General features: G+C 32.9%; 1 protein-coding gene across 3 annotated transcripts; it reads right to left on the bottom strand.

Annotated features, from left to right (window-relative positions):
• Positions 1 to 73: 73 nt before the first annotated feature.
• On the bottom strand, positions 74 to 7,173 carry LOC129292828 (probable LRR receptor-like serine/threonine-protein kinase At2g16250). Of its 3 annotated transcripts, none has more exons than XM_054930482.1 (6): positions 6,874 to 7,162; positions 6,470 to 6,582; positions 4,319 to 6,341; positions 2,688 to 2,816; positions 1,894 to 1,916; positions 74 to 1,144 (listed from the first exon to the last, which is right to left on the bottom strand). In XM_054930482.1, exons 3-6 carry the CDS (start codon positions 6,259 to 6,261, stop codon positions 537 to 539), a joined length of 2,703 nt encoding a protein of 900 aa, XP_054786457.1. In that variant the 5' UTR covers positions 6,262 to 6,341; positions 6,470 to 6,582; positions 6,874 to 7,162; the 3' UTR covers positions 74 to 536. The 3 variants fall into 3 exon arrangements, with proteins under 3 accessions (XP_054786457.1, XP_054786458.1, XP_054786459.1); XM_054930483.1 differs by having other exon boundaries at positions 6,470 to 6,564; XM_054930484.1 differs by lacking the exons at positions 74 to 1,144; positions 1,894 to 1,916 and having other exon boundaries at positions 2,684 to 2,816; positions 6,874 to 7,173.
• Between the last annotated feature and the right edge of the window lie 8,338 nt (positions 7,174 to 15,511).

The raw sequence follows: 15,511 nt of genomic DNA, 5'->3' as shown, positions 1-15,511 counted from the left end.
GAGATCTGAAATAAATGGTTAGTCACTGCTCTGGATAACATTTTGGCAACTAATGGATACGGGGCCAAAAGAATCAGTATAAGTTATTTCCTTTCTCATTTCTCATCATTCTTTCCTTCTTTTCTTCCCTCCCACAATGACAAATCTGATTTGAATGAAGAAATCTGATCATTCAAATTTACACTCCATTAGAGGAATGGAGTACAAAGTAAGAAACTTTAAAAAAGAAAAAAGAAAGAATCAATTACAAGGCGAAAAAATTTGTGGCCATTTTTCTACCCAAAATAAGCAGTCAGAGAGTATCCAACTGCACCAGGCCTTCTTGCTCTCCCTACCTTTCCCACATGAACCACTGAAAAGAAAGACAACCCCCACCTTAAAAGACATCAAGTTCCAAGTAATTTGAACCTCACTTTGTCCGCAGAAATGTACAACATGTGGCAATTCTGAAAAAGAATGAGATGGCAGACAAGCATCATTGGAGCAGCAAACCAGACTGGACACCCTGCTCAATCACTAGTCTTTTGACCCTTCTGTTATTCCTGCTCTGGCCTCTCTATATCCTGCATGTTAGATGGCACTGGGAATATTTCATTTGAATGTCGCCTCCGGGATGATGAACCGCCACCATTGTGGCCACTACCCTGCGAGCCGGTAGTCCCAGAATGCTTTAAACTACTCCCTCCTTCTACTTTTGTAGAAACTGCCGGGATTGCTGTTACATCAGATGAACTCTGGCGCCAACTACCAAACAAAGCAGCATTCCAAGAGCCTCTAGAAGAGGTTGCTCTGAGCCGAGAAGAACCGGCACTTTCTTCCCTCACAACTTTAAAGGGGTTTTCTAAAGCCCTGAGAACATATCGCATTGGTGGTCGTCTTGAAGGTTTGGGATTTAGACAAGATCTCGCAACAATGGCAACAGCCCACACTTCCTCTAAGAAATCCTCATCTACAACCAGAGATGGATCCACGATTTTCGCTACAAGCTCCTTGTCATAAATACTAATGTATGGTAGCATCTGTTCCAACCATTCCTTAAATTCAGCATCGCCGGATGCACTGATTCCCATCTTCCCCGTCACCAACTCAAGCAATATTTTACCAAAGCAATAAACATCATGGGCACAAATTGATGTAGATGAACCTGTTTCCACATTAAACACAACTTTTGTGACAAATAATAGATTGAAAAATGTTGTCTGTCAGTGAAGGAGCAATAGCACCAAATTTCACATGGTGTAAAATAGTAAATTTATAGCTCCTTTGGCATTCGTTAAAAAAATGTAAAAAATTTCACCACTTATTTATTTCCCCAGTTGGCTGAACGTCAGAATTTAGACCTCTGGAGAAATAAATCACTAGATCAAGGAGGATTTTTTTAAAATTTTAAGGAAGGGGGTCAATTATCTGCCTCAATAAGTTTAGGCCCAACAATATGAAAAAACTTTCCATAAATACAAGACGACCAACATCACATGCTAAATATTACTGCATATTTAGTACTTCAATCCCACCAGACATTCCACTCCACATTCCACAAAAAGAACCATTATACATCAATCTGTAGATGACAGTTTACAACCCTTGAGTAATTCTTAAATGGATGATTTATCTGCTACATCAAGTAGTTTGCTCGTTTCATTGCTGACTTCAAAAGCAAAACCTGATGTCTTTTAAGTGGAACAGTGTGAATTAAAGATAGGACAGTTAAGCACAACAATATAGACGTTTACTCAAGTCAGAAGTAAAATGAGAATTACATAGGACAGTTAAAATGGAGCAAAGTGAATTAATATATGCAAATTCTACTCAAGTATACAACAGGCATCCAATCAAGGCATAGAATTGATTATGAATCTACATTGGCAAATAAACTTGTGAATTTCTGCTTACCAGATGTTCCTGGATCAGAGGACCTGCAAATTAAAATGGCAAATGAGATAACTGAATTTACCAAGACAAAACGAAAACTAGTAAGCAACTGCAAATATGGTAATGAAACTTGTCAAAAACAAATGCAACCGAACCAGGAAAAAAAAAAATTACAGGAGGAAAATGAGAAAGAAGACAAAATATATAAAACCAACTAGAGTCAACTACTATTAGGTGGGAAGACGTTATTCCAACTGCATCACAGCAATGTCCATACTCTAATTTATTTACCAGGGCAAGACGGAACACAAATAGCACTTTGCACAAGTTTTAGGGTTAACTGACAATTTGCATAGATCTTGGAGGTTTTGATGGATTCACCTTCTCATGTCCCTAACCAAGGAACTTCACCCCATATAGATGGTTCAAAGTTTAAGCGAAAAATGTCAAGGAAACCATATAATGAACACATTAAGGTAGTTAAAATGACCAGAGATAAACCTACCTATGGGAATCAAATAAGTTATCCATAGCATACAGTAAAAAAGTAATTCAGAAAAAGGTAATGAATCCATCACTTCCAACCAAAATTTAGCAACATCCATGAACAGAAAATTCAAAAAACACGATGACATTCTAAATAATATCAAAAGTGGAAAATGACTTCAATTAGGTGCACCGTTATTTCCAAGTAAAAAGCCAAAATGGCTATTATATAAAGCAAAGGAAGTACAGTGCATAATGAAAGATTTTAAATTGATATTAGTCAGACATAATGTTCATGAGATTCATTGAATAAAACGAGAAGTACTTACTGGGGCAACCTTAGCAGCCTAGTGATTTTGCTTTGATGACTATCCCCTTCTTGGGTGCAAACTTCACTTAGACTACCTAACCGAACTTCATATTTATCATCTAAAAAAATACTGCTTGCTTGAATATCTCTGCAACAACAAAAGGATAGACCTGTCACTGCCAGCAGACCTTTCAGCTTATATTTTAATATGTAAATGTGTGAATAAGTCATGCCTAGCAGGGTCTTTGATAACTGGAAAAAAACACACTTGACATTACAGAGAATGTACCCACTTTGAACTTGTTTCCAATTCCCTCTCACTTGGTCCAATCATTTAAAATTAAAGGCAACATTTTCACTACAGAACCTAGAAGATTTGGTAATAATCAGTCAGAGACACAACAGTGTCGTTTTGGGGGGGGGGGGTTTGTCAATTTGTGATACAACAACAACAAGCCTTTATCCCACTGAGTGGGGTCAGCTACATGGATTGCAAGACGCCATTATGCTCTATCATTTATCAAGCTTTTAGAAATATTATTAATTAAGAGATCGCGTTCAATAACTTCCAAGAGTGTTCTCTTAGGCCTTCCTCTACCTCTCTTAATCGGACTCAAAGTTATATTTTTCACTCCTCTCACTGGTGCCTCCCTTGGTCTTCTTTGTACATGCTCAAACCATCTCAACCGATTTTCTACCATTTTTTCCTCAATAGGTGTCACCCTCACTTTTTCGCGTATGTGCTCATTTTGAATTTTATCTTTACGTGTATGTCCGCACATCCATCGTAACATTCTCATCTCTGCTACTCCAATTTTATGCTCTTGCGGTCCCGTTAGAGCTCAGCATTCACTACTATATAACATTGCCGGTCTGATAGCAGTGCGATAAAACTTTCCTTTAAGTTTATTAGGCACCTTACGGTCGCAAATAACGGTTTGTCAATTTGTGATATGACCAAAAAATGCCCACCTACCAGTAACTTCATTTTTTCTATTCTTTAACAACATCCCAACAAGGTTGGATATAAAAAGTCAAGATTCAATCCCTGCCACCACCATAATTCATAATTAAATTTTGAAGCATGAAGTATCGTGGGTCAATATTTTGTCCACATTTCAAGATCAAAGGGCTTTCACATAAAACAGTGTGTCAGAGACTGAAATCATTTAATCCCTCCTCCTAACAACTGCAGCTTTTGAAAGTTTTGGTTATGGAGTCATGACGGAAATTAGCAAACAAGGATTTTACCATATGCTGTAACATATAAAAGCATTCCAAACAGAGGAACAGTACATGTCCACTTTTAGAGGGGAGCACTCCTTTTGCTCTTTATATATATATATATATATATAGTTATCATGTTTCCTAAATTATTTAATCGAAAGGTTTCAATTCTTCAAATAGCTGCCTTCAAAACAGGGAGCAGCGGATAAACCAGAGTCAGAATTGAGAATTAACTCAGCAAACTAGCAACGCAAACAAGGAATCACAAAAAGGTATGGGCCAATCTGTCAGCGTATCAGAGCTTTTGACTTAATATGTTGTCAAAGCAAACGGTAAATAGAACAGGGGGAAAACAATCGTGTTGGAAAAGAATTTGAAAAGAAGAAATGTTTCAGAATCGAGCAAGAGGCAGGTCAAAAATACCTATGAACAAAAGGCGGATTACACTCATTATGCAGATAAGATAGGGCCTCCGCTGCTCCAATAGCAATTTTCAACCTTGTTATCCAGTCCAATGACTGCAAAGTACCATCTTCTGATGTAGAATTTCTGTAATACAGACTATTTGACAAGTCCCCATTTGGCATATGCTTATAAACAAGGAACTTCTCATTCTCATTTTCTAAGCAATGACCCAGCAGAGGAACAAATCTTGTCTGAGAAATCTTACTGAAAAAGTCCAATTCCACAAGGTAAGAATCTTTTTTAGTTGTACGCACATCAATCCTTTTAATGACTACAGGTACACCGCTTTCCAAAACACCATTGAACAGATCCCCACTGTGGCCATGTTTGATAAGATTTGCATCACTGAAATCACCTGTAGCCTGAAGCAGCTGTTGCATTGTAAATGAATCTCCCACATTTATGAAATTGATTGACATACCAGGAGGTGGAGGACTGCTCCCAACAGGAGCAGGGCCCACACCATTTCCTCTTTGATTTGAATTACGCCTCTTACGAGTACAAAGAAGGAACAAGACCAATAGCAACAACAAAATAAAAAGCAAGCCAACTCCACCCAAGACTCCAGCCAGTATAATCTTATCTCTATTGCTCTTCCGTGAGCTTCCTGTCGCAGGAGGTCCTGTTGAATTTGGACGTCCAAAATTATCAAAAGCGAGGCCCCTCTCAGCATAAAACGACTGACATTCTCCAGTTGTCCTCTGATTTGAAACATTTTGGAGGCAGTTGGTATTCAGAGATACATTAAGCATGGAATCTAGAATCTTTCCCTCAAAATAATTGCTTGACAGATCAATGACATTGAACCTTCGGATAATACGACTTAGGTTTCCATAAAACATGTTATTAGAAATATTAAGCATCTCAGCAGTCACACTGTGATTGGAACTAGAATTTGGAAGGATACCGGTGAAATTGTTATCAGAGAGATCGAGATAGCTCAACCTCGGAAGAGACCACAGCACATCAGGCAAATCACCAGTAAAATTGTTTTGTCTCAGAACAACAACCTGCAGCTGTGACAGAGTAGGAAGCAAGTTCTCCGACAAAGGTCCATCAAGCATGTTGTTCCTTAGTATCATTCTCTGCAAGCTCCTCAGTCCCCTTAATTCTGGAGGCACCCCACCAGTCAAAGAATTAAAACTAAGATCAAGGTCAACCAAGCTACTTAAATTTCCAAGCTGGGATGGTATATAAGACATTAACATGTTACTGGAAAAATTCAAGTATTGTAACCTTGTGAGGGCCCCAATGTCAGGAGGAATCGAGCCAGACAAAGAATTGGCGGAAATGTCAATAGAGGAGAGATTCCCAAGAGAGACAAACGATGCCGGAATGGTTCCAGTAATAGAATTTCGTGAAAAGTTAAGAACTGAAAGCCTTAGCAGTTGACCCAGACTATTGGGGATAATCCCAGTAAGATTATTATCAGATAAATACAGACTAGTAAGGTTGGTTAAATTCCCTAGACTGGGAGGAATAGCACCATTCACAGAGCAAGACCGAAGATCAAGCACTTTCAGAGATGAGAGCTGGAAGCCAAACCAGTCAGGAATACGACCGGGAAGCAGAAAATTGGAGGCATTGAAAGATTGCAATAGAGTCAAATTGGCTAAGCCTTGGACCGAAAATTGTGGGCTTAGCTTCCCCAGACGGGTTCTTCTAAAACCAGAAATATTGATCCCAATGACTCGACCATTCTCGCACGTGACACCCTTCCAGAGAGAGCAAGGGTCGACGTTTCTCGGCCATTCCTTGCTCCTCAAGCCCAGAGACGATCTGAGGTCAAAGAGAGCAGCTCGCTCCACGCGTGAGCTCAGAGGCTCAATCTGTTCAAATGTGAGCTGAAACAGCAACGAGAACAAGAAAGCTAGAGACACTAGGCTTCGCCGATCCACCATGTCTCTTATGAGTGCTGACCCGAAGATCCGAGCATTCCCATCTTCCTCTCAAATATCTATGCAGTAATGTATATATATTTCTGTAATAATCACAATTAGAGATATTCAATGCAAAAGAACACGTCTATCTCCCTCTAAAAAAGACTTGCTTTAACATTTCATTCTAGCGAGGAAAAACCCATTAAAAAAAAAAATAAACCACTCTTACCTCAAACAGAAGCTTTGATTCTTTAAACCTCCGATTAAAAAGAAATGGGTATCGCTTTCTGAGCTCCGTCTCTTTTCTCTTTCTCTTCCTAAATCCTCCAGTATTTCTGTTTCCTTTAGTTGACGGAAGACAGAGGGAAAAGGGAAATTTCAAATTTAGAGAAAATTGAGACAACACTATAGTTGAAATGAAAATTACAATTAAAGAGAGAAAAGTTAAATGTGAAAACTATGGATTATCAACGAACTATCACTTGCAAGCAGCTCGCTTCTACTTCTTCTCAAATCCCTCTAACAACCAGCCACGCCCAGAAGACGCTCCAACACACAAGAAAAAAGAAAAAGAAAAGAAAAGAAAATGAAAAAAACTTGAAGCGGTGAGAAGTTGAAAATCCTATACCATACTTTGTAAATCATAAGAAGAAGCAGAAATGGCAGAGCAGCAGAGTGTGACAGTGAATCCGGCGCCCTCCGGTTGGGTTCTATGGTGGGTTTGACCTCCGGCTATCCCGCCTAGTCCAGCTAAGCCCACAACACTGCTATTGATCCTATTCCCACTTCTTTTTTAATTTTCTCTCTCTCTCTCTCTACATACATATAGATAGATACACGAGCTTTTCTCTCTGCTATTTTCTTGCAGTGCTGATTAGCGATTACTGGGCATTGTGTGGGCGCACCGCGCACGAGTTGGCTAGGTTACTTTATATTCAATGGCTATGGTACGGTCCCAGTGGTCTTCAGGAAGCTTCGGCGCAGAACATAAGGAGAGATTTATAAGTGAAGCATTTGTAAAATCGTTAGTAAAATTACATCCATTAGATTGCAAATAAAAAAAAAAGTTTGAGTGGGCAGCAAAAGATTATAAATTTTTAATTTTTAACTGCACCCCATTCCTTTTTTTACTTTTAGTAGAAAGCGTGCCAAATTAAATTATTCTATTAGAAACATTAAAATAACACTACACCATGTTTGTTCAAAGGAAGGGGAGGGAAACAACCTTGTTGGTTTGAAAGAGAAGGGGAAAAAAATAAGTATATATAGACAGCTATATCCTTATTTTATTAAAATCATTTTTCCTTATTTTTTTATAAATATTTAATAAAGTATACATGTGAATTTACAAAAAAAATAAAGATAAAAAGTTCATTCATCTTTTAAAAATAAGCTACGGTATTGAATATATATAATGAAATGGGTGCAATTAGAACTTGGCAGTTACAACATGCAATGTTAAAAATTTTTATACAAATATATTTTTTAGCAATGAAATATTAAAAATAAAGATAATCTTTCAATAGATTACCCAAAAAAAAAATAGTCTTCTAACACATACTTTTAAAAAAATATTTAAAAATTACAAATTAAAAATTTTGAACAACTTTACCTATACTCTATAATATATATGGATAGTTAATTAATAAAAATTATAAACTTTTTAATATTAAATTTAAACCATTCATGTTAAAAGTGAATTGTCTAGATTATGATGATTATATTTTTAAATTTTTGTATTTTCATATAATAAAATCAAATATTAAATTTTAATATAAACGATCCAAATTTTCTTGAGAGTGCAGAGGAGGGGAGGTGTAGAGAAGAGAAGCCATGTCAGTTTTATTTGGGGAGGAGCATTTTTTGATTATGAAAATATAGTATAAATAAATTGATCATAATATAACAAAATTATATCCTTCCCTCCATAGCCCCTCTTTTGGAGGGGAAAGGAGGAAAATATATTTTTTAAAAAAAAGTTTTTTTTTCTTTTTTTTAATTTTTAATATTCAAATAAGAGAAGTGGAGCAAAATTCCTTTCATCCCCTCCAAGCCATACGATGGATTAGAGTGAGAATCCCCCGACACATCTCAATATAATCAATTTAGAATGTGTTTGTGTGAGAGAAAGGGCTCGATATTGCCCAAGCCTAAAACATCATCTTTCAAAATCAAAGTCAAATTTTCATGTGGTTGACATAAATGGTACTACCCATGTAAGTTAAGTGTAAAAATAGTCAGGAAGTTAACATATTTACTCCTTTCACAATAAATATGAGTACTGTAATTCATGAATTTTCTGCCCAAAGAACCTGCAATTCATGAATGTGAGGACACGGGTGCAAGTGTGTTGCTATTATTTGCCTTGTTCATTATGCGGGGTATTTTTACTTGTTTTAGTAATTAGAAAAACAAAAAGAGTTTCCGGCCAAGGAAAAAAAAAACAAAAATTACAATGGCAATTAATGGAAAACACCCCGTTCATGCATCTGATTCTGTGGTAAATCTATACAAAAAAGACATCATCGTCCTCTCTCTTCCGAAATTGACAATCTTTTACCAAGAAAACAAAAATGTTAATCAGCTGGAAAGTTCACAAAAGCAATTCTTTTTTTATCTCAAAATAAAGTGTCAAATTGCACGAGATGTAATTCATTAATTAAGTCTTTTCTTCTTCTTCTTTTTTTATCCACACGTAATTCAATCAATGTTAAATATTATAAATTTTATCTTCCTTTTGTTGACTTTTTTTGGGGGGGGGGGCTTGTGTCGCTCTTGTGAGCAGGGGTTGATGAAAGCTTGAGCTCTTATTAATTTCAAAATCCAACAACAGGTGCGACCATTGAAGTTTCTGGTCAAACAATGGCAAGCTTTTCGTATCCAAAACAATAACTAAGATTTTGATATGCCTGATTTAATTTGTTCGTATAAAATGGAAAAATATTACCTTCAGGGCTTTAACTTAGCAAAATTTAAATTTAAAGGTGTCGACTTCAAAATCTTGATTATTCAAAAGGTTGAGATTAATTTTTTTTTTTTTATGAATCAAATACACCTATCCCAGTCCTTTTTTTGATAACAATCCTTTATCGTAAGAAGGGCGACACAAACCTTCATAGTATTACGTGTGTTGGGATTAGAAACATAAACTCTCTCTTTCAAGAAGCGTAGGGGGTGTCATTAAATTAAAAGACTGTTGACATTTGATTTTTTTTTTTTATAAATGGACAAAAAACGGATTAAACTATTGTTATCAAAATATTCCTTTTAAGAATTATTGAAATTACAAAAAATAAAGAAATAACCTTTATTATGATTAGGTTTTAGACATATCTTATTACTTCACAATTTTGTTTAGACTTTATATACAAAACACCAATGCAATGTTGGCGTAAATAACATGGATTAGCACTTCATATGCAAATATCAATGTTTAATATTTAATTCTTGCGCATGAAGCAAGTTACCTGATTAGAAATATCATGTGCATCTAATTAAAAAAATGTATAGGTGAATTAGTATATTATAGCCCAAAAAATCTAAATTTATGGTATAAATTTAATATATAAAAAAATTAAGACAGGCGTTAAAATATAATTAAGAAAAGTATAAGAAACTTCTTAAAATATTATAAACTGTATGATCATCGACATCAAATTTTAAACTGTTTATTATATCATTTTATATGGACATCTTGGTCACAGAGCATTAATGCGAGGCTTATATTGTGCCTTGTTTAAAGTGTAAGCCACATTACATGCATAACATAATTATCATAACTTGTTAAAGCTGTGTAGCATTTCATATTTGTGACCTACAATGATCTAAATATTATTCCATCATGTTTGAAATATAAGTATTTTCTCCTAACTAATATTGATATAAAATATAAGTATTTTAGTATTTGTAAAAAAGAATTCTATTTTATCCCTTATATTTATTAATTTGAATTTTTGTATTTATGAATTTCTTCTCAATTATTATAAATTGAAACCAAAATTCAAAGAAGCAAAATAACTTATATTTTCATGAGAATAATTATTTTATTAATATGTAAATTATTGTTAAGGGAAACTCATATTTTAGACTAAAGAGAGTATAAATTTCATGCCTACAACTAGTTGTCCTCCTCACATCACAACTTTTCTTGAAATAAATCTAGTGTTTAAATTTAACATTGACATGTTTGTGTGTATAGATGAGCGTGTGAGTTTTACTAAGGGTCAGGTTGGGGGTAAATTTTTATTTTTTTTAAAAAAAAGTATTACAAATTGAATGATTGTAGTGTTGTGGCCTTTAAAGATAATTTCCTTCTTTATCGAGAGCCCTATCACCGACAAAAAGCAAGACGAAAATAAAAAAATGACAAGTTGAGAGTCAACCCTCGTTAACGGTCAAACCCAAATTGCTCGGCTGACCTATCGTTGTTGCTGTCCTACGCAAACAGTATTCATACGTGGAAACGAAAATGCAAATTAAACAAAAAGAACAAGACAACTTTATATTCACAAAGAGCTTGCGACTTGGTCAAAGAAAGCACTATTATCTTCCCAATTGTTTATGGTTAAAGCATCACTGAATGTCTAAAATAATTGAATGGATAAAGATCAAAGAAATTAGAAGTAGAAGAATATTAATTTTGAATTTTGAATTTGGCCAATTATATTCATAAATAAACCAAATATATGAGCGATTGGAAAGAGATAAATAAATCGAGTTAAAAAAATGATAGATAAAAATATACAATCCCGAGCATGTTTATAAGAGATAAACGATAGATAAAATTTTATTACCATTTATTTTTATAAATAAACTCAAAAAATCATAATATACTATAATATTTATAAAAAAAATTATTATTTACAGGTCGTAAATTTGGAAATTTATCATTGGTTCATTGCAAAATGCGCGTATGCGCGTGTGTATGCAGCTTTAATTCTTAAAACATCTAATGTACTTTCTACTTTTCTAAGATAAAATAGATAGTAGATGGCCAAGAGTTGGGTGTCTTTACTTATAAGATAATTTATACAATTTAAAAATTAATTAATATGCTTTTTAAAATGCATTTTAAAAATGATGCCTTTTAATTAATTTATTTTGCCATAAATTTTTTAACTAATTAAGAGAAAAAAATGTGAGAGAGACAATAGTATTTAATTAATGGCAATTTGTGAAAAGATGAATAATTTTTAATAAATTAATTTTTTTAGTTTATGTAAAGTACTGTGAGAAAAATTATACGCACTATTATGGACATCCCTTTTAAAATTTGTGCAACATGTGTGATCTCTGATACGTGTTGCTGCCTTCACTAATAAAACGTGTATTGGGCCAAACAAAGATAATGTTGACGGTTGACCGTTATCAAATGAACATGTAAGGGCAATGAATAAAAGTGTTGGGACTGGTCTGGAAAAAGTTTAATTATTTCCCTGACAAACACAATTATAAGCACAAGTATCAATCTCAAAAATAAAATAAAATGAATGAATTTTGACTAGGTCGCCTAGTTTGGGCTAAGGACGTATTCAGCGCAGCTCTCATGTATTCAAGGGGGGAAAAAGAACTTTTGAAATGACCTTTTTTTTTTTTCCCCTTTTTCTGTTTTTGAATGGAAGCTTTCTTTACTTTTCAACCATATAAGCGTTGCAGCAATTTGCACCTACCAACCAATTTTTTCCACTCAAGTTGTAGGAGAGATTATTATAATAGATGAAATAACTAATCATAAGATATTTAGAGTGAATCGACTTTAAATTTAAATACATATAAATAATTAGTCATTGAAGTTGCTGGTTTTGATAAAGAGATACTCAGAAATATTCAATATAAAGAATAAATCCACAAATTAAAAGATTGAGGATTTATAAAATAACATAGTTCATTTTATTTTCAAATTACAATAACAGATATTTCAGTGGATAAATACATTTTGAACGATCTATGGAGATTAGCTCATATAAAAGGAAAAGAAAGATTTAGGAAGACTAGTAACGGTGAAGGGCTCCGGGGAGAGTGGAACAAAGAAAAAATGATAATAGTGAGGTATTTAACTGTATTTTTATTAATTTTGAGATAAATATAACAAGAAGGATAAGGTGGCTTATTGGAAACTCTTTTGGTGTTTAACTTTCTGATTCAGGGTTTGAATCCTCAAGCTAAAAATGAGGAGCTTATCTTTATCAGCCCTATGAAATTACCCTACTGCCTTAACTTAAACCATACCAAAAAAAAAAAAAAAAGTCCTCTTCTCTCCTTTCTTGACATATACGCGTCTAAACCATGGAGAGGGAGCCAAAAATTTTATTCCAAAAGCTTCATTCCCTCATTTTGAGTGACGAGCTCTACTTGTCCCTGTTTCGTCTGTTCTGTTGGCTCCTTCCTCTTCCTTCATTTCTTTATCATTGCTAATTAAGGTGAGAAACAATGAACTTTTCTTCTTGTGGATTCTATACACGTGGGTGTATGATTTGTTAACTGAAGATGAAAATTTCACTCTCTGTGTTGCTGTACGCGATTGTCTAGGAAGGAGAATTTGAGATTCAAACAACATGAAATTAACATTAAAAAGTTTGATTTTTATAAGTATCTTATCTATTCATGGATTAATTGCTACTAGAGGGAGTCAAATGTGGGTTTGAATCTTCTTTAAGCTTAATTGATTTAGGAGAAGAAGTTGAGCTTGAGAAGCTGCATCTTTTTCTTTCTTTTGCACTAATTGTTGATATTGGAAAGAAAGGGACATTTGAGGATTTATCTCAGTTGATAGAATAGGATTTTTGTTTGGGACAATATTTTTTGATATGCCATTAAACTAGACAAAGCAAGGTTGATTTAAATGTTATTTAGATGAGTTAAGTTCAAGTATTGTAAAGAATTTAATTTTGAAACGACTGTATGATTAGTTAAAATTTTAGAAGTGGTATGTTGAGTAATTTATAGCTAAATGTTGTTTTATCTTTTGATTTTGAGGATGTATTGAAGATATCAGATAAAAAAATAGGTGATAGAAGTATTATGAATTTAGTTATAAGTGTTTAAAAATTTGTTTGGCAAGAGGTTGTTGATTAAAAAGCTTTACTAAATTGTTCGAAAATTATGCACAATAGATGGTTGACTCAAGGCTTAAAAGAAACCACATCTCTTTTAAGTAATAATTATAATCAAAGCAATACGAGGTAAATTAGTTATAAATGATGACGTTTGGGTAGTCTTGAGATATAAATTGTGTTTGAAATTCTGAATGTTTGTAGTTGGTTGGGGTTGCATTAGTAATGAAAATAAGTTTATAAATTACAAAAAGTGAAATCTCATTTAGACATATGCTTATAAGGTGTGTGAAAAAAGAGAACCTTGATAAGAGTTGAAAGGAGATAATCTTCAGGACTTGAAAACTTAACAGGTAAGTGAATAATATTTCAATAATTTATTATCAAATTTATTTTATTAAAAATATTGCTTGATCATATTTATATATCACATCCTCTATTTATATAAACCTTTTGATTTCTTAAAAATAAATGATAGAATGGTTTTTTTAATATTACATAATGGTTTATGATTTTAATTTTATTATCGATGTTTGAATTTGAAAATTTTTCAACATAAATGAATTTTATAAAAATAATTGGGATTACTTTCTTCAAATGAATAAATGAAGGCAATTGTTATGTTTGATCTATATGTAAGAGAAAATCATGTTGATGTTATATCCATGTATATTTATTTTGGAATGTGAGATTGCATTAGAATGTTAGTTACTAATAATAGTTTCATTAGTCTTTGACGTGTCATGATACACCTAACTAACAGGATACTTAGGAGGTGCTAACTCTATGTGATGGCCAATACACGTGAAATGAAAAGATGATTATTTGTGAGTATAGTACTCATGCTTATTTTTGTGGGCCTTGTGCCGTGCTTAATTTCACAGGCTTTGTGCTTACATTTGTTTTCATGGCTTTGAGCCACGCTTAGTTACTTATCCTCATAAATTATATATACATGCTTATTGGTTAGTTATCCTCATGGATTTTGTGTCTATATTTGTTAATCGTTCTGATAAAATCCTATTAAAGAATAAATTTTAATAAGGCAAGCAATCTTTTTTGCCTCATATGGATTTTTATATACTCCAGTGTCTGAAGCATGTGTTTTATTTTAAAAGTGAAACTTGAAATGCTAATCATTTTTATTCTAAATTTATAAATTCATAGTGTATACATTTACATGAATACTGATATATAACATATGTACTTGTATTATTTCAGTTGACTATTCTATGAAGTTTATAATTAACTCATGAATGCTCTTTCCATTAACTTCCTGCAAATATAAATTTAGACATTATTTATTAGTAAGTTGTTGTTGGTCTCCGATGTTGCACCTCCCGCTGACCTTTGAGGGGCCTAAAGCTATGCTAGAAGAAGATTTATTTGAAAATTATTATTATCTCTTTTATAAGTAATTGTAAAGTTCATGTATTTCATTTTAAAAATATGACCAGTTGCTCCACGTAGACTATACTTAAGATCATTGTTTTGATTAATTATTACTTGTTTGGTGGTTGGTAAGAGTAGAGTTGCTTGTAGTTGTTGTGCTGAATTTTCTATTAAAAATATTTTTTTAAGACTTATTTATTGGGAAGATGTTGTCAAAGTTTGTATGAAAGTATTAAAATGTCTGTTTGTTTGATATATACTGAAAAGATATGATCTTTTGTCAAATACATTTGCGACTTAAAATTTAAAAAATTCTCAAGTCAAGGCTTAAGGCATATAAGTTTTTATAAATATCCTTTACCGACAATACCCAAATTTTTGAGACATGACAAAAAGCTCATACAGCTAAACCTAATTCAATTATTCGCAACCTTCAAATTTATTTGGGTTGACCTGAATACATAAATTGTCCTTTTTTTCCCATTTTTTAAAAATAATTTTGATTTTTTATTTTTAAATTAATTGTTTTTACTATTATGAAAATATAAAATATGCTTTTTGAAATACTGTAAAAAATGCAGAAGACTCAAAATTTTTGTATTGTGAGTCTTAAAATTTAAAAATAAATATTAAAATATATTTTAAATATTATTTTAATATATTTTATAGATTAAAAATACTAAAAACGTGGCAATATTAATATTTCTAATTTTTTTAAAACATATATAGTAATGTACTCAAATATTATGATCTTTCAGTACAAAATAAGCCAATATTTAAATAATAAATGAATACTTGATGTATTTAATATAATTTTTTAAAGACAT

Source organism: Prosopis cineraria, unplaced genomic scaffold (assembly GCF_029017545.1).
Source record: "Prosopis cineraria cultivar Desert tree isolate PC_DT_omini unplaced genomic scaffold, ASM2901754v1 PC14, whole genome shotgun sequence".
Lineage (NCBI taxonomy): Eukaryota > Viridiplantae > Streptophyta > Magnoliopsida > Fabales > Fabaceae > Prosopis > Prosopis cineraria.
This window is presented reverse-complemented; position numbering and strand designations above follow the sequence as displayed.

Coding starts and splice junctions, on each gene's coding strand:
- LOC129292828 (XM_054930482.1), bottom strand. CDS start 6,261: ATGGTGGATCGGCGAAGCCTAGTGTCTCTAGCTTTCTTGTTCTCGTTG. Junction 2,817..4,318: donor AATCCGCCTTTTGTTCATAG/GTATTTTTGACC, acceptor TTGTTGTTGCAG/AGATATTCAAGCAAGCAGTA. Junction 1,145..1,893: donor CTCTGATCCAGGAACATCTG/GTAAGCAGAAAT, acceptor ATGTGGAAACAG/GTTCATCTACATCAATTTGT.